The sequence below is a fragment of the Rhea americana genome, unplaced genomic scaffold (assembly GCF_003343005.1).
Source record: "Rhea americana isolate MKP2758 unplaced genomic scaffold, rheAme1 scaffold_86, whole genome shotgun sequence".
NCBI lineage: Eukaryota > Metazoa > Chordata > Aves > Rheiformes > Rheidae > Rhea > Rhea americana.
Window position 1 is genome coordinate 2,080,648 of NW_028187044.1, and position 25,741 is coordinate 2,106,388.

The 25,741-nt window shown below is 36.4% G+C and overlaps 1 protein-coding gene across 3 annotated transcripts in view; it reads left to right on the forward strand.

The window, feature by feature from the left end:
* The window catches only part of WAPL (WAPL cohesin release factor), a 73,009-nt gene extending 48,657 nt beyond the window's left edge, over positions 1–24,352 (forward strand). For all 3 annotated transcript variants that reach the window (XM_085323721.1, XM_085323722.1, XM_085323723.1), the window contains 12 exons: positions 1,596–1,707; positions 7,068–7,295; positions 12,130–12,241; positions 13,273–13,370; positions 14,997–15,073; positions 16,238–16,413; positions 16,724–16,839; positions 17,798–17,959; positions 19,230–19,437; positions 20,332–20,420; positions 21,454–21,549; positions 21,926–24,352. In XM_085323721.1, the coding sequence (XP_085179847.1) occupies positions 1,596–1,707; positions 7,068–7,295; positions 12,130–12,241; positions 13,273–13,370; positions 14,997–15,073; positions 16,238–16,413; positions 16,724–16,839; positions 17,798–17,959; positions 19,230–19,437; positions 20,332–20,420; positions 21,454–21,549; positions 21,926–21,991 (1,540 nt within the window). In that variant the 3' untranslated portion in view covers positions 21,992–24,352. The remainder of the gene's footprint in view (positions 1–1,595; positions 1,708–7,067; positions 7,296–12,129; positions 12,242–13,272; positions 13,371–14,996; positions 15,074–16,237; positions 16,414–16,723; positions 16,840–17,797; positions 17,960–19,229; positions 19,438–20,331; positions 20,421–21,453; positions 21,550–21,925) is intronic.
* The last annotated feature ends 1,389 nt before the right edge of the window (positions 24,353–25,741 follow it).

The following is a 25,741-nucleotide window of genomic DNA, read 5'->3' on the forward strand; positions in this document are numbered from 1 at the left end:
CAAAACTAATACAATACTGAGATATTGCTTAATTCTAACCTTTTATTTGTTTTCTGTTGATAAATAACATAGCTAACATCCAGTGCAAGTAATGTGGCCTCAGTATTAACTGGAGGCTTTCCTAAGATGTTCTGGAGTACTCATCTTTATATTGAAGTTAAACAGTAGTGCTAAGTTAGTATTGAAAAATGTTGTAGTTCTGCTTTGAAAAAGTTTGTTCATGATTCATATTGATTTCCTTTCTCTGGACTTAAATAATCAGGATGGTGATCTGTAACTAAATAAATAATTTCTCTTGTAAGCTTCTGTCTGTTTAACAAACTACAAATACTAGAGAAGAAAAACTTGAATCCACAGAAATAGATGAAGGTGCTTTATTTGAGAGAGTACTGTGGATGAGAAAAAGCTATACGTTTTTGAGAGCTAATTTAAAAATAATTTATTTTCCCTGTTCTTCAAGAAATAGCAGTGCATATTGTTGCTTTAGTATAAATTCAAAAAAACTTGTAACCCTGTTTGTACGTACATTATTATGGAAAATAATACAATGGTGACAGTTTAGGATTGTTTTTCACAGTCAGTGCACTTAACTTGCTTGTATGGCAAGCTTCCTAGGATCTTAAACTGACTTACTTACTTTCCAAATTTATATCATGGAGTGTAACTTAAATAAACACCATAAAATTTTTTCTTTCAGTTAACAAATTAAAAGAAAAGTATTTTTCCAAAGGAAATCAATGTGTAAGGATAGCAATAGACGTAAAAGAATCAGAAACTGGTAGGTAAGCTTTAACTGGTGCTGTTGTGATTGGAGACAGAAAGACTGCTTATTCTTAAAACRCCATCTCATATGAACTTTTTATAAAAAAAGATCCCTTTGTTGTCATGGAAGACTTCATTGACTATCACTCTTGCATTACTCCACATTAAAAAGCAATCTTTTTTTTTAAAGACTGTGTTGAGCTGTACTAGGTATGATGGGCAACTTGATAATCTCTAAGGAAAAGAACATTCCTTTTAAAGTAGAACTCTTACTGTGGTCATTGACTAGACTAATATTAAACTTCAGATTTTTCCTGAAATCTGTAATGTTTCCATCAACCATAAATGCAGCAATAAGTACTAAAAGATTCTTTTCTTGTAAAAGTATTGTCAGGCATGAGCAGGTCTGATCAGTCGCCTAATTAACTATTAGATAGTGATGAAAGCTTGTGTTCATAATTTCTAATCATGCCTTGATCCATAATAAATTATCCAGTTCCTCTAAATTTGTTTCATGCTTAACCCATGAAACTTTTACTTTCAATTTAGCTATTCCAAATTATTTCTGTTTTTATTTGAAAGATAAGTTCAGCTTACCCTTTCAAACCCTGTTTCTAGCTATCCTTAAAATAAGGAAGTAGACAGTTTCGAATGAACTGTTGCTCTATTCACCACTTACAAAGTTGGATTATATGAATTTTGCAAGGAACATCTTGACAGAGCTTGTAGGGGTCTGAGATATGTGGTCAGTCATCTTTCTTAGATTTGTTTATCTGTCATTTTTGCAAATGTAGTAATTTTAATTGTTCTGATTAAGAATTATTTTTCTGTAGTGTAATCAGCTTGGCGACCAAGTGCGCCATGCCCAGTTTCCGAATGCATCTGAGAGCACATGGGATGGTAGCCATGGTTTTCAAAACACTGGATGACTCCCAGCACCACCAGGTATTTGATACATTGAGTTATCTGTGCATGAAAGTCACACTAAGCAGATGGAACAGTCAAGCTGTAATAAAATACACAAAGTCAAGCCTTAGAAGTGTTCTACTGTAGTATTTGTTTGGTATCATTGACTTCATTTTTAAAATTTGTAGTGAAGTGGGGAAATCAGAGCAKGTATGGGTCTCGTGACAAATTCTCCGTCCACTGTTTCCATGTTTCTAAATTTAGAAATTCTTACTTAAACTTTTCGGAAAAAAAATGGCTGTGCTTTGGGTTGCTATTTCGTAGTCCATCTTAAACCTTTTAATTGTTCTATTTTATTTTCATTTCTATGTGAATACTTTGGAGTAAATAAATTAATTATCTCTTAAGATTGCTCTAAGTGCTTTTCTCTTTCTTGCTAACATATGAATGATTTCCTTAGCAGTTGTGGGGCTTTTTGTGTGTGCTGTACATGTATCCTTGAGCTTTGCTGCAATTGCAGTTGTAAGATGGTTTTAGTATGCATAATGAAAAATCTAGGAAAGGTAAACTTTTCTGTTTTTACTTTACCTTGAGCTGAGAGTTTAAAAACTTATGCAGTGTGTGTTTTTCTTTTTATTCCAATTTTACAAACTCAATTCATGTATCAAGCTCAATTAATACTAAACATTTCTTTCATGTGCGAATGCCACTATTTTTTTTTTTCAAGTGCCTGAAAACTATGCCTCTGTGGGGTGTCCCTTAAGAAGTGTTGTTACAAAAGCTGAACACAAAAAATATTACTTGGAGTGGGTAGTAGCTATGTATATCCAGTTGGACTTKTTTATTTTATGTAATGGCTATAACAGAGAACTACAGATACTACAGAAGAAAATCTAGAATCTGTACAAATCTTACTGTGGATGGTAAAAAGCTATAGAGCTTTAAGTAACTAGTTTTAGATTAATAGATTATTTTCTCTCTTCCTCAAAAATTAGCAGTGGCTAACTCCACTGCATGGGAACCAGGTTCAATGTATTCATTATTTTGTGAGCCGTCAAAATGGTGCTGAATGATACTAGAAAGAAATAGAGTGTAGTCATGCTATTTAGGGCAGTTACCACTACTGAGTTGCAAGAGATCTGCAGAAGACAGCTTCAGTTCCTTGGAAAATGTACAGGCTTGCTCAGTACATTTTAGGCTGTCTTTTAACATTTACCATTATTCTTTCACTTTCAAAAGAACTAGCCTATGCAGCTCAAAAGGAAATGGCATGTTATTATTAGTCTGCAGTAACAGAAAGCATTGATTATATTCACTATTTTCACTGTATTTGAAGTGCTGCCTTTTATAAGGGAAAAAATTTGAAAGTTAATATTCTAATATTGACAGTGCATTCTTGATGTAGGTTATACAATATTACAAAATCATGGATTTATCGAACTACTATTAATAAATACTAAATTATATCCTCCAATTACACAAGATTATATGCTTCAACAACAATGACCTTTGTGTAACCTTGCTGTCTTTATATACTACCCTTTCATTTACTAATTGTTTCACTAGAATATTACCTTGCTTAAGATCGATAAATCTCAGTGCAAGGTAACTTGAGTAATAAATCACACTGGACTGAACTTATGTGGCTTTGGATCCATTTAAGCTACATAATAAAACTTTGACTTCTCTGTGGAAAAAAGAAGTATTATAGAATTATTTTATTACAGAAAATTTTCTGTAATGTTTTTTGGAAAAGGGAGAGAACTGGCACAATGACAGTGCTAATGGAAACAAATGTGAGTATATACTGTGTTCACTGGGTGGATACAGTGGAATATGCTGAAAAAGTAGGATGCTAGGATGCTTCCTTATTTCCATAAGGATATAAAACTGTAGTTGCGGAGCCATTCCTTTAACCATCGAGGAAAATAAAGTAACTAATTATCTTACTGAATTACATCCCCAAATACATTTTTTTTACGTGAAAGATGCTTGTTCCACCTAATTTTCTTCCAAATTTCTTTAAAGTGYAATTTCAGCTTTGACTTTTTTTCTCCAGCTACGCTCTAAATTCTTTGGAGTATTAGAATATTAATTTAGGAAAAATATATATTTTCATTATAGTCAGTAATTAAGCACAGAAATGTCTCTGTAATGTCTTCAGCCTGTGAATAATGGAAAAAAATAGAATAATTTAAATGTAGTGCTGAACCCTAGAAAATAACCATCTGTTCCCACAAGTTGGAGTATAAATAGAACTAGCAAGAGAAGACAAGGATCAGAGTGGGTGTAATTGGCCTGTAGTTTCTGGAGTGTATGTTCAACTAGGCTGTTTATCAGAATTCTKTGGAAGTGTGGATTGCAACTCTGTAGTTAAGGGTGCCTTAACATTTCTATCTAGAGCAAATTCTATTTATTTTACCTCCCCCTGCCCCCAACACTTGTTTGGAAGTAGAACATGTTTTAAGTGTTGCAGGAATAAAAAGGTGGCGGGGGGGGGGAACAGTTTCACTACTGCTACTTTGGGGGGGGAGTGTTGTTTGTTTGGATATTGATCAAAAACTAATTGTACCGCTGATTTCCTTCCTCTCCCCCCTGCCCCAAGCTCAACATTCTCTATGTGCTAGAGTGTGGGACAGAATTCAGACAGTATGGTTAGCTGTTCTTAACAGATCTACGTTTACAGGTGATCAGAGCAAAAGTAGAATTATATTGAAAATTAAACCAGCCTGCTGGTAGGGCCTAGGAAAAATGAGTTCCAGAAAACTATTACTGGTGTGTAGCTGAATGAAGCAGGCTCATTTTGTGATATAAACACTCTTCAAATTTGGAGGTCCTGACTGCTTTTGGAACATCACCATTTTCCTGTTGTATTTTAGCATCTGGTGAATTGTTGGCCAGCTTGCAATAGTGTTAATAACACAGAAAGCAGGAATCTAGTCCTTGTTTTACATACATACCCAATTTGCTCCTTTTTGCTACCTGGCAGTCCTCAGGCAACCTGAAGTATTTGATGGTCTTTCTCCCCGGTCTGGGTCCCTTCTCATCCAACTGAAGTATCATAACAGCTGGGTGGAAGGCCTGCAGGAAAATGTTGGCAGATGCTGCTGTGGAGGGAGGCCCATTGCACTRTGCATGACTATTAGACCAGGAAGCGAGCTGGATTGCAAGGAGCCCCCCTCCGCCCGGGGGCAGACGGGATTGGAACAGAGACTTAGGAAGTTAGTCCGATCGTCCTCATCAGACTTCAGAGCGCTGCTAAAGCAGTTCTGAGTAGTGATGTAAGAGCRGTTCTTGGCACTCTGAAATGCCTCGGTGCTGGCAGCCCAGACTGTAAATTCTACAATTTCTCTTTCTTCATTGCTGCGTAGTTTCCACTTGTCAGAAATCCCTTTAGGGGCTCAAGTATTTTCTACCAGGCAGCTCAGATGGATAAGGCTAGTCACTAGAAGATAGTTCTTCACAGCTGTTGCTTTATCAGCTTGCATGTTGGCTGAATAGTGGTAAGTGGAAGAGTGCTTAGTTACCTTTGGTTTTGCTGGAATGCATGTGGGAATCCTGTTTAACCATTGCTGTTCTGCAGGAACAGAGTCCAGCTGCCTTCCAGTAACAGGAAAGTTCCTSTAGTTTAAGCCAGATGCAAGTAAATCCAGAGTAAATGATCTATATTATTTAAATGATTTAACTGCAAAGCTTGTAGGAAAAAGTCAATTGAAATTAATGGAACAGTATATATACTCTGTTCATCTAGACTACCTACGTAAATTGCTTGCTACCTTCCACGGTCCAGCTGACAAGGCTGGARTAATGATATTCGCAGCTAAGATCCAGGTCTTGAACTGGCCTGTGGCTTAATGTTGTRTTCATGAAAGGAGATGTAGATTCAGAAACTCTTACTACTTTCAGTATTCCAAATATATTTTTTGGTAATTAGTCAGATTCAAGTCTTTACCTCTGCCTGCAAGGATTTCCTTGACTCATACAGGAAGGAGTTTTAGCATGCCTTTTGGTAGGCTGTTAGCTGCCCTTTCCTGCTTTGGAAATGCTAATACTGCCTAATATGGCCAGGTATGATTATCACCTGCTTCTAAAATAAGCAGGCAGCTAGTGATTGCTTTGGTGGTTGACTGAGCCTTAATCTGTTATGAGACAAATTTTGGTCTTTCCTGTTGAGCGAGGCAATGCTCTCATCCCAGAATTAAGCTCTTCGACAATTTGATTTTGCTTTGTGTGTGTGCACGCACGCGCAYGCGTGCAGCATGTTGTCTCTTCTGTGAGAGCTGGGCACAGCAGCAACCAGTCATTTCAAGGAAAACTGACCCCCAGTTCCTTACTGATGTTCTCTGTCCACTAATGCATTCACTCTTCCCCTTGCCACCACCTGACGAGGCCAGTCCTAGATTTTTYAGTTGTCTTTGAAGACTTCTGAAAGTATTATGTCTAGCAGAATTCAATTCTCCATGAATGTTCTCTGTATTAGCACTTGGGACTAAGCTGGATAGATGGGTCTCTTGGAGCAAATGCTGTGCTTACTAGCACTAGGGACAGATTGCCTTGGTCTGGTCTCTTTACTCTTACTGCAATTTGTCTCTTCCTGACAACCACCTTCTGTCTTTGCTTTTCTCAATCCTCACRAAGATGAACTTTAATTCCTTCTTGAAGGTTACTTAGCCACTAAGAGGTCCCTGTTACACTATTAATCCTCCGTAAGATAGGGATGTTCAAGGTAATAGCGTTTGCTTGTTAAGGACTAATTTGGGAGAAGTGGTAGTTGTTTCTATTCTGACTGCTTTCAAAAAGAAAAGCATCTTCTCCAGAAATGAAGTGTATTTATGCTGGGAATTTCTGGTAAATTATTGACTGATAGACCTACTCAGCAAAATTGGGATGCATTTCACGAGGCTGTCTTTCTCTTCACATGCAAACGCTACCCCTGTGATCTCTGCCTTTTTTCCTGGTGCCTTCTATCACCAGCTTATCCCACCCAATCAGAATTTTCATCTTCCTTGCCGTGTTCTTGGCCATTTTTACTTTGCTTTCCTGCCATCTCTCTTCCATAATTCCATAACTGTTGGAGTTGCCATTTCTTAGTCTGTCTGCAATGCTGTTTGTCAGTGAGTCATAAAAGTAGAAAACCCTGCTTTTCTACCAGAATTTTATGAATGTGTTTAATGATTTGTTTCATTTTTATTGGTTAGGTAAACTGCCTTATAACTTGCTAGATGAAATCTGTTTATGTACAATAATAACTAATCATGCAGGTGCCAGTGTAGGTCAGGGCTTGGCAGGATTTCTCTTCCATACATCTCCAGCTTATTCACTAAAAGTTGTGAAAATTTTTTCCTAGATGTTTACTAAAACTTGACTTGTTTTTTTTTTCTTTCCTCTCCCCACCCAAGAATTTGTCGCTTTGTACAGCAGCTCTAATGTACATTCTGAGCAGAGATCGTTTGAACATGGATTTAGACAGAGCTAGTCTAGATCTGATGATTCGGCTTTTGGAATTGGAACAAGATGCTTCTTCTGCCAAGCTGCTGAATGAAAAAGACATGAATAAAATAAAGGAAAAAATTCGGAGACTATGTGAAACTGTTCACAACAAACATCTTGATCTTGAAAACATCACGGTGGGTATCATGCTGTTGTTTGGAAGCCTTGTGAGTAGTAGAGTGTTTAATAAAACAGTTTGTAAGCATCAACCTTAAATTCCTATCTTGCAGCTCAGAAGTGATGACATTATCTACTTTCTATGTAGACATGAATGCACTGCGAGTATTTTCTTTTTAAAATTCAAAAATTATTTTCTAAAAGGSTATTAGTAAGATAACTTTATGTTCTTCAGTTGTCTGATACACTATTTCCTGCTCCAGGTAAGGGTAACTACGTAAAGGTAGCACTTCAAATTACTATGTGTGGAAGGACCACATCTGAATTATTTGACTTTATTTCTTTGCCTGAATTTTAGTGTACATATGTTCACAAACAGTAGGGGTTGTTACATGAGAATAAGAGTGTTTCCTGTTAAGAATTTGGTGTGGGGACAGCTTTATGAAATCTATCTTACAGAAACTGATTTCTCTTTGGTCAGTGTGGTGCAGAACATACATTATTGTAAATGTGGATACCTCTCTTTTTACTTGCTTTCTCAAGCATCCTTGTCTTTATAAATGCATCTTCAGCTGCAACAGTGAACTGATTTTTGATTTTCTCCTAAAAAGGGGAGAAAAAAAAAGGCCCTGATTTGGTGCTAGCATTGAAAAATAAAGGATAAGCTATAAATTTTTTGAAAACAGTATATTTAAAGAATTGATGATAGATTGACTAGGTGAATGGTCCTAGATGGCACAATGTAATGTGTTTTTGCTTTTGCTGTATTTCAGTATAACAGATGTTAGTATATTATTAAAGTTTCAGCATCTTGTGATACAGTTTCTTAATATTCTAAACAGTCTAATTAGTACTTAAGTGGGAAACCAAAAATCCTTTCCTGTCGAGTACGTGAACTGAGCTTTTTAAAGCTTTATTTCTAAAAGTAACGCTTCAGGTCCTGTCAGTCTCTAAACTAGATTGTATTCTCCCTTAGGTTAGATTAAAAGATAATGTCTGGTTGAAGCGACATCATCTTTTGTAGTGATCTTCCCCCCTCCCCCCCCCCCCCCCTCCCCCCCCCCCCCCCCCCCCCCCCCCCCCCGTGCTAAGGAGTCTTTTTTAAAAATTCTAGCTGTGGAATGGATTACTGAATTAGTATGAAAAGCCGGTATTATGTAGCAATATAAAGAGTTGAATTTTGGGAGAAGGAAGATACTATTGATGTTATAACTGTTGGTTATGATGATACAAGGMAATTGTGTTGGCATTTCAGTTTTAAGCTTGTTTTCTAAAAAAGAACTAAGAAAGATGAGCCTAGGAGTGTCATTAATTTTCTGGTTGTTGAAATCTGCAGAAGAATGAATATGAATATGGAGTTGATTTCCTTTGCTTTCCACTTACTCTGTTAACTCATATGATACAATCTTAAGATATCAATACAGAATGAAATTTGTTCGCTAGGTGGTGATTAGCTAGGAATTGGTATAATCAGTGCCTGTATTCCCGTGCTGCTTTGGCAGCAGAGAAAGCTCACGTAGCTCAGTCTGTCAGTGCCAGGATATCCTTTACACTGCAAAATGCATGCCAGCTCTCTTTAGGAAGCATAGAACAGCTGGTACAGGTTCCTTACTGCTGAAGCATCCCACCACACAGAGCCCTGTCTCTTGCTGGAGCTTTTCTCATGCCCATAGTCTCAGCTGGCCTGATGTTTGTATAAACCCTAATTCTGTTCTTGTGTTTTCTTAGGCATGAGTTTTAAGAGAGAGTAACTCTTAAAAGGAACTTTCTGTGCAGGGAGGAAGCAGTCTATAAGGAAGGAGTAATACTATCCACATGTTGGCATTTTCAGTTTTTTGTTCTGAAGCATCTCTAATTCTTGAAATAAATCAAACTATTGTTGTAAATGTGTTGAATATTGTACTACCTCGCAGATGGCAACTGGTTTCCTCCCATCATCTAGAAGCAGAGACTCTAGAACACTTAGMGTGTATGCAAGCCAAGTGAGATGATTAGGTTCCAAATCATGATAGAATTAAGTCTATAATGGACTTATTAAGTAGAAGATAACTTTGCTGTTACATAGATCTCTGTCATAAAGCTATAATAAGTGATGTCTGTATTGTGCCAGATGATAGGCAGAGAATGGAAGTCTTCTGTCTTTTTTTTTTAAGAAGAATTTTTCAAAGTTTTTTTTTTTTTTGACTCATTTCCACTGAGAAACAGAATGAATGCAACAGATGTCTTAATGGTTCCAGTTTGTGCTTAACCAGTTAAGCCTGAGTTTCTGAATCACTGATCAAATGAAGATGATCAGTACCACATGTCTTTTTAAACAGACTACTTAATTTATGTGGTTCTAGCTGGAAATTAGATCAGGCTAATTTTGAAGTATTTACAAAGGTGCTTGAAAGGTTGTTTTCTAGACTGCTATGAACACTGAAATTTTAAACCCAGAAATCGAAATTATTCTCAGTACATCAAATCTGTTCAAATTTTCTGGCTGTTTATGGTAAGATCAAACCTGAAGAATCTAACGTTCTTGTTAGCAAATGGCATCTATCTCTCAGTCAGCATAGCTAGCTCCCATCTATTGTATCTTTCCAGAAACCTTCTTTTCAGTTGGTCAAGAGATAATTATGTTTTTCACCCCTACTATAATGCTGAAAGTCTCATGGGGCCGTGTTTCGAGCTTTTGGGATGGTGTTAATTCTTGTTAGTTACTATAAACATGTGAATAGAATAGATTACTTCAAAAGTGAGTTATAAGCTTTAGTTCTTTTAAAAAGATGCATTATTAAAAATTTGTTTTTTAGATGTTTTTTAGATGGTGTAAGTACCACATAATATTCTGAGGGTATTTTAAGTCCTTGCCCTTTTTAGGAAAAGTAAGCACTATACTTTAAATGTTGCGCGGGCTTTGAGCTTTCAGGGGACAGGATGAAGATACTCAGAAAGTCAGCTAAGTCTTTTGTAGCCCTTAAGATCTATAAAGGAGAGTTTCTATTAAGCGTCTGTCAACCTGGATTAGATTACGCATGGTTTCAGATACGCGTTTTACAGCAGTCTCAAGCTCATTCTGTAAGAATAGAAGAAATCTTCAAAATCCCCCAAACGGATGGGAAGGCTGCAGAGAGCTGGGAAACTGTAGAGCYGCGGTCTGAAGGTTYCCCCCCCCCCTTCCTCCCTTAAAGCACTTTGCTCTTTTGTTTGGCTCCAGTCACTTAAACTATCCTTTGCTCTTACCTTGTTAACACTTCTGTGCGTGCAGCTTCTCGGTGTTGCGCTGGGAACCCTGTAACCAGGTGTGTTTAGCGTCCCCTAGCCCAGGGGAGGGCTGAGCGGCTCTTGCTGTTCCCCTGACAGTGACACCGGGGCCGGAGTAATTGCAGCTTTTGTTTTTGCTCCCTCTGCCAGGGAGAACTGAGGTGCTGGTGGCTCAGGGGGAAATGGCCTGAGTCATTTAGGGGATTTGTGCTGTTTTCCCCTCTGCCCCTGTCCCTGCCACAACACTTCATGACCCAGGGAGACTTCCATGGGCAGTGGTCAAATGCTAACTAAAATACTATGGAGAAATACTAACTAAATACTAACTAGTGGACAAATACTAACTAAATGCTCGTCGGTGCCAGCATGCTAATTTGAAGGTGCTAACCTTCAAATTTCTTCTTGTATTTGGGTTTTTATTTATTTTATTTTAATTTTATAACAATAGAAAGGAGCTAAAGCTCTTGGGGGGGGCATGCAGTTTATAACTTGGCTTTTGAATACAGTAGGATGTTTGTTCAAGCCTGGTGAGTGCTGTTTTTCCCAGGAGGTTCTGAGATTTGAACTGCTCTTCTGGAAATGCTGCACAGCCCAGAATAAGCACAGCCGTCCTTGAAGCATTACAAATCAAATGTGTCAGGGAGGGGAGGTAATTTGAAAAGTAGCTAAATTGAGTTGACTTTAATGAGATCTTATCTCTCTTTCTTTTTTTACTTCTGACATTTTGCTGTATTTGTGTGGCACACATGAAATTACGAGGCTTACAGTAGCCCAGATTTACGTGTGTATTTCCAGATACTACAGAAGCCTTATATTAGTCAGTTCTGYGAAGACATAAATTATTTTAAGTGTGTATGTCTGGCTTTCTTTTTCTCCGCTCGCCACAGTGCTACCTCATTAACATTCCCCCTTAGACTTTCTTTGAAGAAAAATTAGCTAAATAGTCTTGACTTTAGAGATGGTCTTGTTTTTGCTTTAAAACATGGCAGGGGATTATGTGAGATAATTGCCTGAAATCTGTTCAACTTGAATTTGCATGGATGTAGTTTCAGTGTTGCAGAATCTTGATATGTATTCCTTTAAGTAAATACAATAATAAGTTCTCTACAGTCTTTCAGTTCATTTTTGTCTTTTATGAGCTTAAAAGAAAAAAACACAACAAAACAGATCTACACTAGAGTCAAATGTATTCTGCAAGCTGCAAAGCTGGTATATCTGGGAGACAGAGAAACAGTGTTCACTGGCATACTTTTTTTTTTTTTTTCTGCCTGAGCGATTTGTCTACTTCCTTCCTCTATTTGTCTCTTTTGATAACGGGAGAAACAGATGAAAGAAGGCTGTTTAGCTTTTCAAAAACATTAATAAAATTATGGAAAAAGTTAATAAATAAATAAAAATAAAAAAATGCAAAATATCTTTCTCATCAGTACCAAGTCCTTTTTTGAAGCTATGCACATTTTTCTGTCTGKTTTTGCTCCCTCTGGTGGTCTTTCTACTCAGAACCTGAAACTGTTTTTATGGTTTTGGGGAGGTGAATTTTTATGATTTGAACTATTGGTTATAGCTGTGTATGTTGATTTCACTAATTCTAGAATCTAATTCTTTCAGACTGGGCATTTGGCAATGGAGACATTGCTGTCTCTCACCTCAAAACGAGCTGGGGATTGGTTTAAAGAAGAGCTGCGACTTTTAGGTGGTCTTGATCATATTGTAGATAAAGGTATGTTAGAAATGTCACTTTGACAACCTGAAATATACATGTGAATCTTAAGCTGTTTGCTTTTAATGTCCATTTTCTCTGATTTAAAAAAAGGAAAAAATATTTTTGAACTATTAAAAGCTTACCTCTATTATTAGGATTTGTTGTTATTATTATTAGGGTTTGTTGTTGTTAGGATTGTTAGGAAATATATGAGACTTTTAATGTGTAGCATGTGGGATTGAAAGTAGCTTTAAGCTTAAACAGAATGTGTATAATGTTGCATATTTTGTATGAAATGTGAAATTAAAAACAGCTTAAATTTAGACAGAATACAAAATGTTACCTATATTGTCTATATACAGCACATTCTTCAKAATAAGTACTCCAAAATCAGCTTTGCAGTAGTCTAGAATTGTTTTTAGGCCTCGTCACACTTCTTTACTGAATAGCCCAGAGAAAGTCAGTTTTTCAGGAAGAAATGTGATATTATTGATGTTATTACTACTAGGCATGTCTTGTTTAGGTTGGGTGTTTGTTTGGATTAGTATCCTGAAGATAGGAGAAGATGCATTTGTAAAATGAATCTGAGCTGAATAGAGCTGGATCTTAAAACTGAGTAAGCAGAGGAGTGGGCAAAGGAAGGATTGAAAAGATGAAACTGTTTAACTTCCTTTTGGATTCATGCTTGTAAGGTGTGGGGAGAGTGCATGCCACACTGTTTTGGAAAAGAAAAAACAAAGATACCTTTAAAATATGCTGACATGTTTACAATGAAGTGATATAATTGTGGCCTGTAGAAGCTCTTCTTGTCAGTGGAAAATAAAATCTGCAGACAAGTAATTGGTTCACAAAATTGTAGAGCCAGCTTTTCTTATTTACTTCATTAAATAAAAAAAATATATTTGGAATGCTGCTCATGATGTTTTTGTGAATGTTTTGTGGTATTACAGTTTTGAAAAGTGTGAAATGAGCATGATAGGTAGTTTTGAATATTTACTTTTTGAAGACCCCTTAGTGATAGTCGAAAACAACTTCTCTCTACTATCTAGTTAAAGAATGTGTGGATCACCTAAGCAGCGATGAAAATGAAGAGAAATTGGTTGCTTCATTATGGGGTGCAGAAAGGTGTTTACGGGTCTTAGAAAGCGTGAGTATGAGCAGATGTATTGCATTTCTTAAAGTTTTTCAATCAGCTTTTTCAATATGATGTTCTTTAAATACATAATATGGTTATGTAAGTAATAATGTGATACTTTTTTTTWWWWAAAAAAAAAAAGGATGATGCTAGCTTTCTGATGTTTATCAGTGTTCCTAGAGTGGTATGGTTGAGAATTTTTTCCRTTATTCTGAATGTATGTACAGTATTGCAAGTTAATTACTATTAAGAATACCTGAATGACACTTTTTCATAAGTTCTATCTAAAAGGAGCTGTTTATGCATATTGCTTTCTTAGCATGAGTTTCAATTTCTAGTGTACATTTAGTGATAATACATAATAATGTGCTTCTCCTGGAATCAGTAAATTTGCATACCTTGTAAGAATTACTGCTTTTAAACTTCAGCTCTGTTAAGCATTGAGAGAACAAATTGCCCTGAAAGTCAAACCAGTTTTGTAGTCAGTTGAGCTTATTGGGATGGTACATATTTAATGATGAGAACTTTGAACAGAATTGAAGTATGTAGCAATGTCGTGGAGCTTAGCTGAAGGTAACTGTGAGCATATGTTTGTTTACAGTGCCCAAGTTTCATATTTGTTATCGATATTATTATTTTTTGTACTGCGATATTATAAGCAGGCAGAAAAATATTGTCATGTTTTAGCAATAGTACTTTGCACATCAAAAAGTGATGTTCAGGTTTGCAGTTCAGGTCAGTGAATCTCGATGGTGATACCTTAAGCCTGAATCAGAAGAYGAGAGCTACAGCTCTAACTTGTTTCCTCCTGTAAAATAGGAGGACAAACTAAAGATACTGTAAAAGTAAGCTAGAAACTGGGAAAGAGTGAACAATTGCTCATGTAGTAATGGAAAGGTGGCTACCTAAAAATGATGAGACCTGGTGCTTTACTTGTCTTCTGCAAAGCTAGAAGAAAAACTTTCAAATTGTATTTCTGCTTTTATATTTGAAGATGTTTGTTCCTTGTAGAGAATGGGGCTGCCATGCAGCAGCTTAAACTGGGGGTTATATTGGGGCAGAATATCCAAATTTGAACTTGAGAATGGATTGTGATATAGTAACATCTGTAGAAACTTGCAAGTGAAGATTAAAAAAAACTGCCAAAATTTAAAAGAATGTTGTTTTATTTCTGAAAATTTATTCTGAATTCCCTTGGTAGGAAAAACTTTTATGGTTGGATATATAATGAGCTCTCAGAAATGCAGCTAATATCAGGTCTTAAAAATAACATGGAAGAAAACTATATAATATTGTTATTTTGTATATATTTATGTGTACATACTTACCCGGTCATCTGGGACTCTGTAGTGCCAGGATATAGATGGAGGGTTCTGCTGTAACAGAACATTCTGCTCCATAATTTCTGGTTTTACTGTATCAAGGGAGCCTATTTTATCCTCAGTGCCACAATGTTGTGGGGTTGGTTACAAAGTGCAAACTTCAAGGAAATGTTGGTACAGTGATAAGGGAAAGCTTGCACTGGATAATAAACAAGAAATGTGGAAGTGAATAAAGAGAAAATTGGGAAAAAATACTGCCTTTCTTCCAAGGGAAAAAAGTCCTGTTCATAATACTACTTTTTCTTCCCCTTTCTAGGTAACTGTGCATAATCCAGAAAATCAAAGCTATCTGATAGCATACAAAGACTCACAACTCATAGTCTCCTCAGCCAAGTAAGTTGTAACAAAAGGACTTTTTTTGCATAACGCTGTACCTAATATGCCAAAAATAAACCAGAAAATGTTGTCATATTAGGAGGTTCTTGGGGGAAAAAAAGGTAACTGTGACTGYTGCTTTTCGTGAAGTAATGATAAAGGTGTTTTAGATGAAGTATTGGTAATTGCCTGAGCACTAACATGTAGTATTGCCATTATTGGTACTGAAAATGTTGCAAGATGTGGATTCAGCTCCTTCAGTACTGAGGTAAGATGAATACAGAAGAGGACATTCTGGAAGATAATTGTATTTATCATGTTTTCAGTATGCTTAGGTGTTTACTGAAGCGAAGCCAATGAAGAATTGATAGTTGGTGTAACTAAGAATTAGAACACTGAAATAGCATTCTGTACTGTTTTCCCTTGTATGAACACCTCTAAGTTGTTTATGCATCTGGGTGAGTTCTTAGTTGAGTGGCAGAGATTGCATCCCTCTTACACTGCTCACATGGTTTATAAAAGAGCAAATTAATGTGAAAATTTGACTCTGCACACCTCACTGCAAACAAAATTTCATGGTTGTAGATTAGATATTTTGAGTGTTTTTTAAGAATGTGTTCAATATGCTGTTTAGACCAATATATATTTTTTACGTCTGCTTCTTCAGCTTTGTTCTTCACTAGAAGCATGCCTGTGGTCCAGTACTGTTAAAAGCTGAAGTTTATATCCTGCTGAAAAATCGYGTCATTTTATTTACTACAAAACTTAGAGAACTCTGAGAACAGGACAAGAGAGTATTTAGATAATATTGCCAGAACAGTGTGGTGTCTTGGTGGTCAGAGGATATAAGAGGCTGGATTTGTAGAGGTGGTATCTCTTTATAGACCTCACAATGTAGTTAGAAAGAAAAATGAGCTTTTGATCTTGAAATCTCAAACTGATAAAATTCTTAAGCCTCAAAGCTTTTTTTTGTTTGTTTGTTCACAATTTCCGTTAGCCTCATGAAAGATTTTATACRTGATATTTTTATCATCTGTCCCTACCAGCTGGGCATATTAAACTTATATTAGAAAAATTCTGCACAAATTCTTTCTTTACACAGTTTTCCTGATGAGGCATGTATAAGGGTAGAGTATCTTACATGTTGTCCAGGTAATTTTGTTTTGTGTTTTCTATCTTCAGAGCTTTGCAGCATTGTGAGGAGTTAATCCAGCGATATAATCGTGCTGAAGACAGTATCTGTTTACCCGACAATAAGCCTCTGCCTCACCAGAATGTAACTAACCATGTGGGTAAAGCAGTGGAAGACTGTATGAGGGCCATCATTGGTGTCTTGCTCAACTTAACAAATGATAATGGTAAAGTGAAAAATATTAATGTACCTTGTACTGCAATATCAAATAATATGTTAATATAAATCCTTTTCCTACCAACCATTATTTTCCCCTGTATAATGCTATAAAGCAGTTTTGTGTGGTAGATGCTTGCATTGCAGTAATCAGTACTTTGTTTTGGGGAACTGGATGAGTGATGGCAAGTATTAACATGATATGTGTTTTGACCAGAGGGTCCAGAGAGTCTTTAAGACCRAAAAGTTTTATCAATGTGTTTACAATTATAAAAATGAATGTTTCTAAAACTGCACTTTCTAACTTCTCTTGTTTATAGAATGGGGTAGTACAAAAACAGGTGAACAAGATGGTCTGATTGGCACAGCTATGAATTGTGTGCTTCAGGTTCCAAAGTTCCTACCTCAAGAACAGAGATTTGATATTCGGGTGCTGGTAAGATACTATCTTCACTATAACATAAGATGATTTGTGCCTTCTAGTACATATTTAACTACTACAGTTCCTAATTAAGGATCAGACTGTACAGTTTTTACTGACCTTATTCTTAGAGAAGTACTTTGAGCAGGTTTCTCTAAGGTCCAAGGAAAAACTGCTGAARTATTTGCTGATTCTGAACTCTGAGGATTTTCACAGGTCATATGTGGCAGAATTCTGAGAGTAAATCAGACTATTCAACAGCATAAGCCTGCCTCTGTTGAAGGGTTATGCATGATGCAATAAAGCTTTTAAAGATAGCAGGTCATCATCTGCTTGGAATATATGTGTGCACCTAAGAGCTATTAAAAAATTACAGTACAGTGTGAAAATACAGTATCATATGGGAAACCAGCAAAGTAAGTACTAGCTGATTAAAAACTGTTTGGTGGGAAAAGTCCAGTTAGATGAATGAAGAGACTTAGTAAACAAGTCTGTAAATTGTCTTGTTTATAACTGTCTTACATTTTAGAGATAGAGTGGATGTTATTGTTTAGGATAGGCCTTGTCAAATATATCTGTTTTCTCTCTCAGCACATGTAAGGTGGACCTGTATGGTCTAAGTAGCAACAATAAAGGTGTATATTCAAAAGGTCTTTCAAGAATGTAAGCTGAAAGCCTGGTACCTGAATGACTAGTCTAYAACTAAGATCTCATTTTTAAAAACACTGAGAATGTCTTTTTTTTTCGGAATCAGAAAAGTCTCGAAATTGTATACAGACATCTGTTTTGCCTCGTATTTCTTTAAATCCTGAACACAGTTTATCAAACCCTTTCCTAAGGGTGTGYTAGCAAGCATTTACATATCACCAGAAAGACGAGATCTAAAGCTGATAGATGTAGAGATGTATTCACTAAATTACCGCTTTTTTTTTTTTAATGTGTGTAATCCTCTTTGATTCTCCAATTCTTGCAGGGATTGGGTCTGCTGATCAATCTAGTAGAATATAGTGCTCGGAATAGGCACTGTCTTGTCAATATGGAAACATCGTGTTCTTTTGACTCATTCTGTACRGGAGAAGGAGATGATAGCCTAAAGATAACTGGACAGATTGATGCTGTTCAGGCTTTAGTGCAGGTAAGAAATGAATCAAATGCACTTTTCCTGTAGTAGTTACCGTTTTCATTTTCAGACTTTGAAGGAGAAAGGGAGAGCTCAGCAATGAGGACTTCTTGTAAGACTTTTCTGTTCAGTGTTTTGAGACTGTGATACAGCCTTGTAGAGGAAGGGGGGGTGCCTCACAACTTTGGCTTTTACAGCACTGTCTATTACAGAAGCAACTCTCCTGGTAAAAGACAGTGGTATCATTATTACAGACATCCAAAGACTTCTTTCATCCTCCATAAAGCTTTCTTGTTCCTATACAGTTTATTTCTAGCGTTGTTTAAACCAGCTGTAAAAGCTGCAAGTTACACTTATCTTACCTACTTTGCTTCCATAAATTTTTTAAAATACTATCTTTATGGAATTTAAGAAATCTATTTTTAAAAACTGATACAGCATGCTTTATAAAGCAATAAGATACGAATATTGAGCATATGGATGTGAAACAGTGTTTTTAAGTATTGTATTGACTAACTTCTTAGAGAATAAATACACCTATAATTTTGGCAAGTGAGCTCCAACATTAAAACTAAAATAAAAGTTTCCGGTAGGATTTTAATGTAACCTCCTTTTTATTTTGATGGGGAATTATGAGCACTTTCAGCAGTACCTCCATTTAATTCTGTAGAATAACTGTGCAACAGCAGACAAAAAATCAACAATCAAAATATTAGTAAAGGTAAATGTCTTAATATATGCAGCTCTGCAAAATAATATTTAAACTATGTACTGTGTGGTTCAGGAATTAATTCATAAGATGCGAGTGTACAATATGAGATTGTTGCTGAGGTTACATCCTTGATGAGTAATATTAAATTACACTTCTCAATTTTTACTTTTTACTTATCACGGAGAAAAGCTGAGAGAGCAAATGGGTAACTAGCATGAAAAGAAAGTGGAGATTGGTAGAGAACAAATTTTTCGAAAAATTTGTTCTCTAATTTTTTTCATTCTTTCAGCTGGGTCTCCAAGAAAATGATTTTACATTTATTGTGCCCAAGATGAGCCTGCCAGTTGGCTCACTGGAGAGGGAGGGAGGCCTTGTCTATGGAGCACAGCATCAGTGTTGTGATAAATTATATTATCCTTTCCTTGAAGTAGAAAATGCTCCTGTGAAGAAGCGTATTGAGAACTAGAACTACATTAAGGGGTCAGTTGTGATGGGGAAGTAAACTTTCAAATATAATTCAGTATGTTCTGCGTTCGGTTTATAATAGAAATTCTCCTGAAACTTTTCCATTAGCTATTTCTTGAGCGTGAGCGAGCAGCACAGCTGGCAGAGAGCCAGACAGATGAATTGATTAAAGAAGCTCCTGCTGCTCAGCATGATAAAAGTGGGGAATGGCAAGAGACAAGTGGGGAGATACAGTGGGTCTCCACAGAAAAGCCAGATAGTGCTGAAGAGAAAGATAAGAAGGAAGAAGATGATGAAGAACTTGATCTTAATAAAGGTACGTTGTCTGGATTGGTGAGAAAAAGCAGCTCTTAATTGCATAAATTGCCACCTTATCCTCTACTTCCCATCTACGTGCAGTCTCTTGGGCTGAAATTTCCTCAGCATAGTCTCCCAGGTGAACCTGTTACAGATCATAAATGGAAGCACTGCAGAGCTGAAGTGCAAGAAGTAATGCTGCTTTTTTCTTCTTTTTTTTAAAAACAGTACTATGTCTTGGTTCCTTCTAAAAATCCTTATTTTTAGGGTCATTCTGTGTAAGAAATACACTGAAATGAATAGGTGTTAGGCCATTTGCATGTTCTTATGAATCAGTCTTTGAAGGTTACCTGCCTTTAATTTTGTTTTCCAGTGTCCTGTGACTTGCTCTCGTTTCATGTACCATTTAGTTCTTTTCTCCCCTCTGTGACATACTTACATATATTCTGCTTCTGTCTTCAGTCCCCATCTTTTTTTGTCTCTTCATATTTCTCACTCTGCTTGTATATCAGGTATCTGTTTAGTGCCTTAGTGTGCTGCATTTGTGGTAGTTTTTCAGGAATTTGGGTACCTCTAAGCTGAGTATGTTGTTTGTCTCTGAAGAATAGAGTTGGTCAGAAATGCAAGTCCCTCTCATCTAACTGTTTCATGTTTTACTCTTCTAATAGTAGATGTCGTATCTTACTTTCTCCAGCCTTGCTTGTATGTTTCTTCAGATCCCTTTTGTGCATTTCCTTCCTCCCTTTTGTAGCTCTGTCAGTTGGTGTCTGTAGCTATTTGTGGTTTGCCCCAAAATAGTCATTAGTGCCRTATCTGTTACCATTCGTACAGTAAAAGATACCAGCTGTGTTTGAAACTGCTTAGAGGATTCARTGCACTCAGTTGGGAGTTTGTTTGTTTTTTCTTTTTACAGCTCTTCAGCATGCTGGGAAGCACATGGAGGACTGCATTGTGGCCTCGTACACAGCATTGCTTCTAGGCTGTCTCTGCCAAGAAAGTCCAGTAAGGGAATAAGTTGATAATTCACTCATAACTAGAGAATTTTTTTTTGTGAAGTAATAATAATTTGCATTTTTGAAATGGATTTATTAAATTAGGGTTTTATGTGAGTTGCTACATTGTTGCTCTGTATGTAGTTCTCTGGAAATTTTTCAGAAGTATTCCATACCAACCAAACCTTCTGAACATCAATCTTAATCAAAAAAAAAGACCCTTGGAATTGAAATTTTAACCTCTTGTGCCTTCTCCCCCTTTGAGTCTTAGCTTACAAGTGAACTTACTCTGGAAAGCCAAAAGAAAATTAGCTTGCCTGTTTGCTAGCCATAAAAACTTGATGCATTTTTCAGTAGTTTCAGTGAGCAAGTTAACATTTAGGTACTTTGTTTTTTCATCATAGTCTGTTTTAATTTTTTCCATCAAAGTTGTACACATTAGTTGAGGATCACTGACTCAGATTGGAAAACATAATAGAAAGCTGAAGTTTAAATTTAAAAATGCAGAGCTCTGGCAATTGAAAACGTCTCATACCCTCCTTTCAAATATACTCAAATGAAAGTGAGTTTCAGACTTGTTTGGACTTACTGTAAAGGCAGAAGTGATCTTCAGCATACTGATCTGTAGCTTTTAACTGATTACATCTGTGTCATTTTTAGTCTTTGGAATAATATTAGGAGTAAGTTCAATAATGCTGAACCCTTAACAGTTATAAAGGGAGATTCTGTCCATGTCAGGAGGATAACTGTGAGGAGAAGGGGTTGTTTTGTGAGTGGTTCTTGATTACGTTGCGGGCCCTGGGAGGTCTGATAGTGGGTAATGATCTTTAATGAAAAAAGTTGTAGTAATTGCTGTTCCCTAGAAATAAACACCATAAAGGAAGGAGTTTTGTTTGGAAGAGACTTACAGAATGGCAGCAAAAAGCAGTTGTAGTGCTAAGAGTGTATTTATTATGTCTTACTGCATCCTGCATCCAGAGTAAGATAGTTGTTGGTGTTAGAAAAATGTTTCCTAGATTAAAACAGATTGTTTTATTTCTCAGATCAATGTGACTACTGTGAGGGAATATTTACCTGAAGGGGACTTCTCGATAATGACTGAAATGCTCAAAAAATTTCTCAGTTTTATGAATCTTACTGTAAGTAATACGTATTTGAAATATTGCAGAATGTAGCTATTTTTGCAGTTGATTTCTGTTAATAGTCTTTTTTTTAAGAAGCTTTTATTGTTTTTCAGCTATATCTTTAGAAGAGCACAGGATGATTATCTGTTTCTAAATATTGAATTATATTTTCCTGTCATTGTATAGTAGTAAATGGACAGAAGCTACTTTCTTTTCATTTGAATATGACTGGTCAGGAAAATATTTTGAATCTTCTGCCTGAAGCTGATTGTTTTTGCTGAAATATAATTCTAAATACTGAAAAATCTGAAATGAACCTAGCTGTTAAACATTTTAAAGAGATATTACAAATGCTTTTTTTGTTACTTCTGTTTTCTATTACATTTTCCAGTGTGCTGTTGGAACAACAGGCCAGAAATCTATCTCTAGGGTGATTGAATACTTGGAACACTGCTAGATACTTAACTTCCGCTGCAGGCACTCTAATGCTGGAGCTACCCTTAGACAAAGGAAGAAGTCATGAAAGAAGTCCTTGAAGGATATACCAAGAGCATTCATCTGTGTCATTCGTGTTTGGATTTTTAAGGCTACCTGGTCTCTTAACCATGCATTCAGCGTTTTCTAAAAGACAGTTACTACATCAATCTGCAACTATCAAAAATGAGGGGAAAAGGTTCTGAGGAAAATAAAGAAACCATGCTGTTTATGATGCAGTGCAGTATTTAAATATTTTTGGCAGGGTTTACCCTCCCTATCTTTCTTTTTTCTTGCTTTGTTGATGACAAGTTTCAAGGGGAAAAACTTGCTGCTGATAGTGCAACTGCTGTTTACTGTTGAGCCACTGTTTCATGCCAGCCAGGTGCAAAGGCAGCTTAGCTACTGAGGTATCAAACAAATGTTCTAATAAAGAAGTTCTGGACAGCAGCACCGCTCCTATTTGAGTTTAATTTGCTCTTGCTTTTTATTACTAGATTATTCCAAAATCATAAAATATAAATTTTTAAATACTTTTGTGATTTTAACTACTGTCTATATTTAAAATTTGTTGGAATCCAAAGAGGCGAGGATTGGATAGTTTATTTTTTATACTGTTTTGATTGAAATTAGGTTGTTGAACTATTTCTGGGTTCTAAAACTGTCATGGCCCATATATTGTAAGCTGATAGACCATAACACTTTGTAGTTCCAAGAGGCATGCAAACCCATGAACACATAAAGCCATTTGAGGGTTCACAAAAGAAATAGTTACTGTAAAAAGTTGTGCCCTGTTTTAAAGGAAAAAAAAGGAAAAAGAAAAAAAAAAATCAATCCCAGAGTAGTTTACACTTCTAATAAGCAAAAACTTTGAAATGTTGTTTTAATTTGTTTCAAGGAAGCACTCAAGATGTATTTTATAATGCTCAATGCAAAGAATTTGGATGTTTTAGGGGGAAGAATTTTAAAGAAGCTAAAACACCAATGGGGATTAATGTTTCCAGCTGACATAATCTTTCTATTTCATTCTTCTGTAGTATGACAGAGTTTAAATGCATACAACACAAAGCCTTAAACTGCTGATATAGCTAAGATTTTGTTCAGTCTGAGGTCTAGTTCACAGCGAAGCATTGTGTTTGAAGACTTAAGTGGAACAAAGAATCCCAGAAAACCTGATTTTTTTTTAAATGCTTATTTTTCTTGCACTCATTATTCAGACCAACAGAATTGGTAATTATTTTTATTAAGCTGGTCTTGAATATTTGCAGACTGTTCTGAGATCTGCTTCATCAACACTTTTAAAATACCTGTATAGGTAGTTACATCATGTTATTCCATTGAATTTGTAAAACTTGAAGCCATAAAAATATTAGTTCTATGTATAATGAGGGGGAAATAACAGGAAATCTAACCTGCTTTTAGGTCTTGTTATCTCCGTGTATAAAGTTACAAACTTGTGCTTTTGTATCAGTGCCAGCTGTAAATTTTTTACATACAGTGGCTGCCTTCTATGTCTTCCTATTTTTGATAATGCAGATTGTTGGGAATTCTGTAAGGAAGTAACTGATTAGCAGCAAAAATCCTATGTTGGTCATAACTTTTTTGCATTTTCTCTCATCACCTTCTAAAAAGTTAGTGTACCAGTGTAACTTAGAAAAGTTTTTCAGGTCAAGTTCCCTTTTGTTTTAAAAAAAGCCTAATTACTGAGAGAGAAAAGCTGTATGTAAAAGGTCTGTATCAGGAGGAAATTACTGAATATTTTGTGCATCTAGTCTTTTGATTTTTGAGGTTTTCATTTGTGGTGGGATTTCAAAATGATTATATAGTTTTCCACGGAGAGATGGCAATAGAAGATAAATAGTGATGCAGTGATGGGGGAAAGCAGGGACAGCTGCCTTTCTTTGTTACACTGGTAATTGGAAATTGATTTACCTCAGTGTTTAACAGTTTTTTTTAATGTAATTAATTGTCAAGCACTGACAAATGCAGATTCTTTTTTTTTTGAGGGTGGGGGGAGAAATCACCCTGTGAACTGCAGTGCGTTTTTGTGTGTTACTCTCAAATAACTCTGCATTAAAGGGTACTTGAGGCCAACTTGCAAATTAAAGTTTTAAAGTAACTTTTTTTCCATTGTAAATATTTGTGTAAATACTCTCAATTGGAAATTAGAACAGTAGAGTACTTTTCTGAATCCAATCCTATTTTTATTTTATACAGTATTTCTCAGCTGTGATCTTTGGAGCAAAAGCCAACGGCAGGAAAAATAGTTTGTACCAGTTTCATGAAGTATGTCTTTGGGTTTTTGTAAATAATTTTAACTCAAATAAAATTGCTACTTTCAATACATACCTTGTCTTTTAAAATGTAATAAAACACTCCCCTGAGTGACTGCAGGAATAAGGCAGTGTGAGGTAAATTGTCAAAAGGGAGGGAAGAGAGAGGAGGTGGAGAAAGAAAAAGAAAAGAAGCAGGAGCAGCCTGATGGCCTTGCTCCACTTGTGCATTGACATGTTGGCGCCCGAGCAATCAGTTCCTGGATGCCCAGGCAATGGTTAACCGAACCAGCTGGGGCTTGAAATGTTCTGGAAAAGATGCACCGAGTCTTTTGGTGCATTTTTGGAGTTTGTCACACAAGGTGCTATCTATTGCTCCTTCAGTTTGTGAAGGAGCATATAACAGCTCCGAAGAATTAATACGCTGAAGTACAGGGGAAATGGAACAGTTCTTGCTGTGGCAGTCTCTTCCGCATCTTGGAGACTGGTAAGGATGTCTTGAGTGAAAAATGTGAAAATTAAAGTCAGTATTGTTCTGTTTATCTGTTAATCTGAATGATGCCTGATCAACTAATAATGGAATTTTTCCAAATCTTTTTAGATACAGGTACAAAATACAGGCAGTCATAAGCTGTAGAGCAGGTGGAAAGTGATGCATCTTCTCACTGCTACTTTATTAACGAACATCAGCATAATGAAATTTTTATTTCTGTGCTGTAAAGGGATGTTGCTGAAATTTGAAATCTGGATCAATATGTTACTAGTGTGTGGCACTGAAGGAGGGAGATGCAGCTKTACGTAGTCAGATGTTTTCCCAGAAATTCCTAATAGATCCAGTAACACTTCCTCGTGCTTATTTTGTCAGTAGGTGTGTAATAGAGGCATTATATACGGATGCTTTGAGAGGACATCAATACATTTAGATTAATGGGACAATTTTGGAGCTCCTACAGAAGAACTGGGAATCATAGCCCTTAATGTGGGTTATTTCACTTTGGGAGTTCGGACCGCTTTGAAATGCATGGTTTGCCTAATGACAAAGTCTGGCATGATCCACACAATGCTGATTTATCAAAAGCTTAATGTAGAAGTGGGAGGTAGCGTTGGATAAAATTTCTCCAACTGGCCTAATGGAACTGTTCTAGGTGCTATCAGCAGATTGAATCTGTCAGAAGAAAGCTGAAGAAAGCAGCGTTCTTGCCTCTGAGCTGTCGGTACCTGTGCCGGGTGTGCGGCTGCCGTAGGAGAGAGTCCTGCTGGGGAGACAGCTTCGCCCTCTGGCTGCTCCTACGAGGACGAGAGAATCGTGGGAATTCTCCTGCCAATTTTAGTATTTTAACACCTTTTTAAACTTCTCTCTACCAGGGTATCTTAAGTTCTTGCTCTTAGCCAGAGAGCCTGAAAATCAGGTACCTCACTGAATTGATTGGCAGTGAGATTTTTCTTGGTGTCAGGCGTAG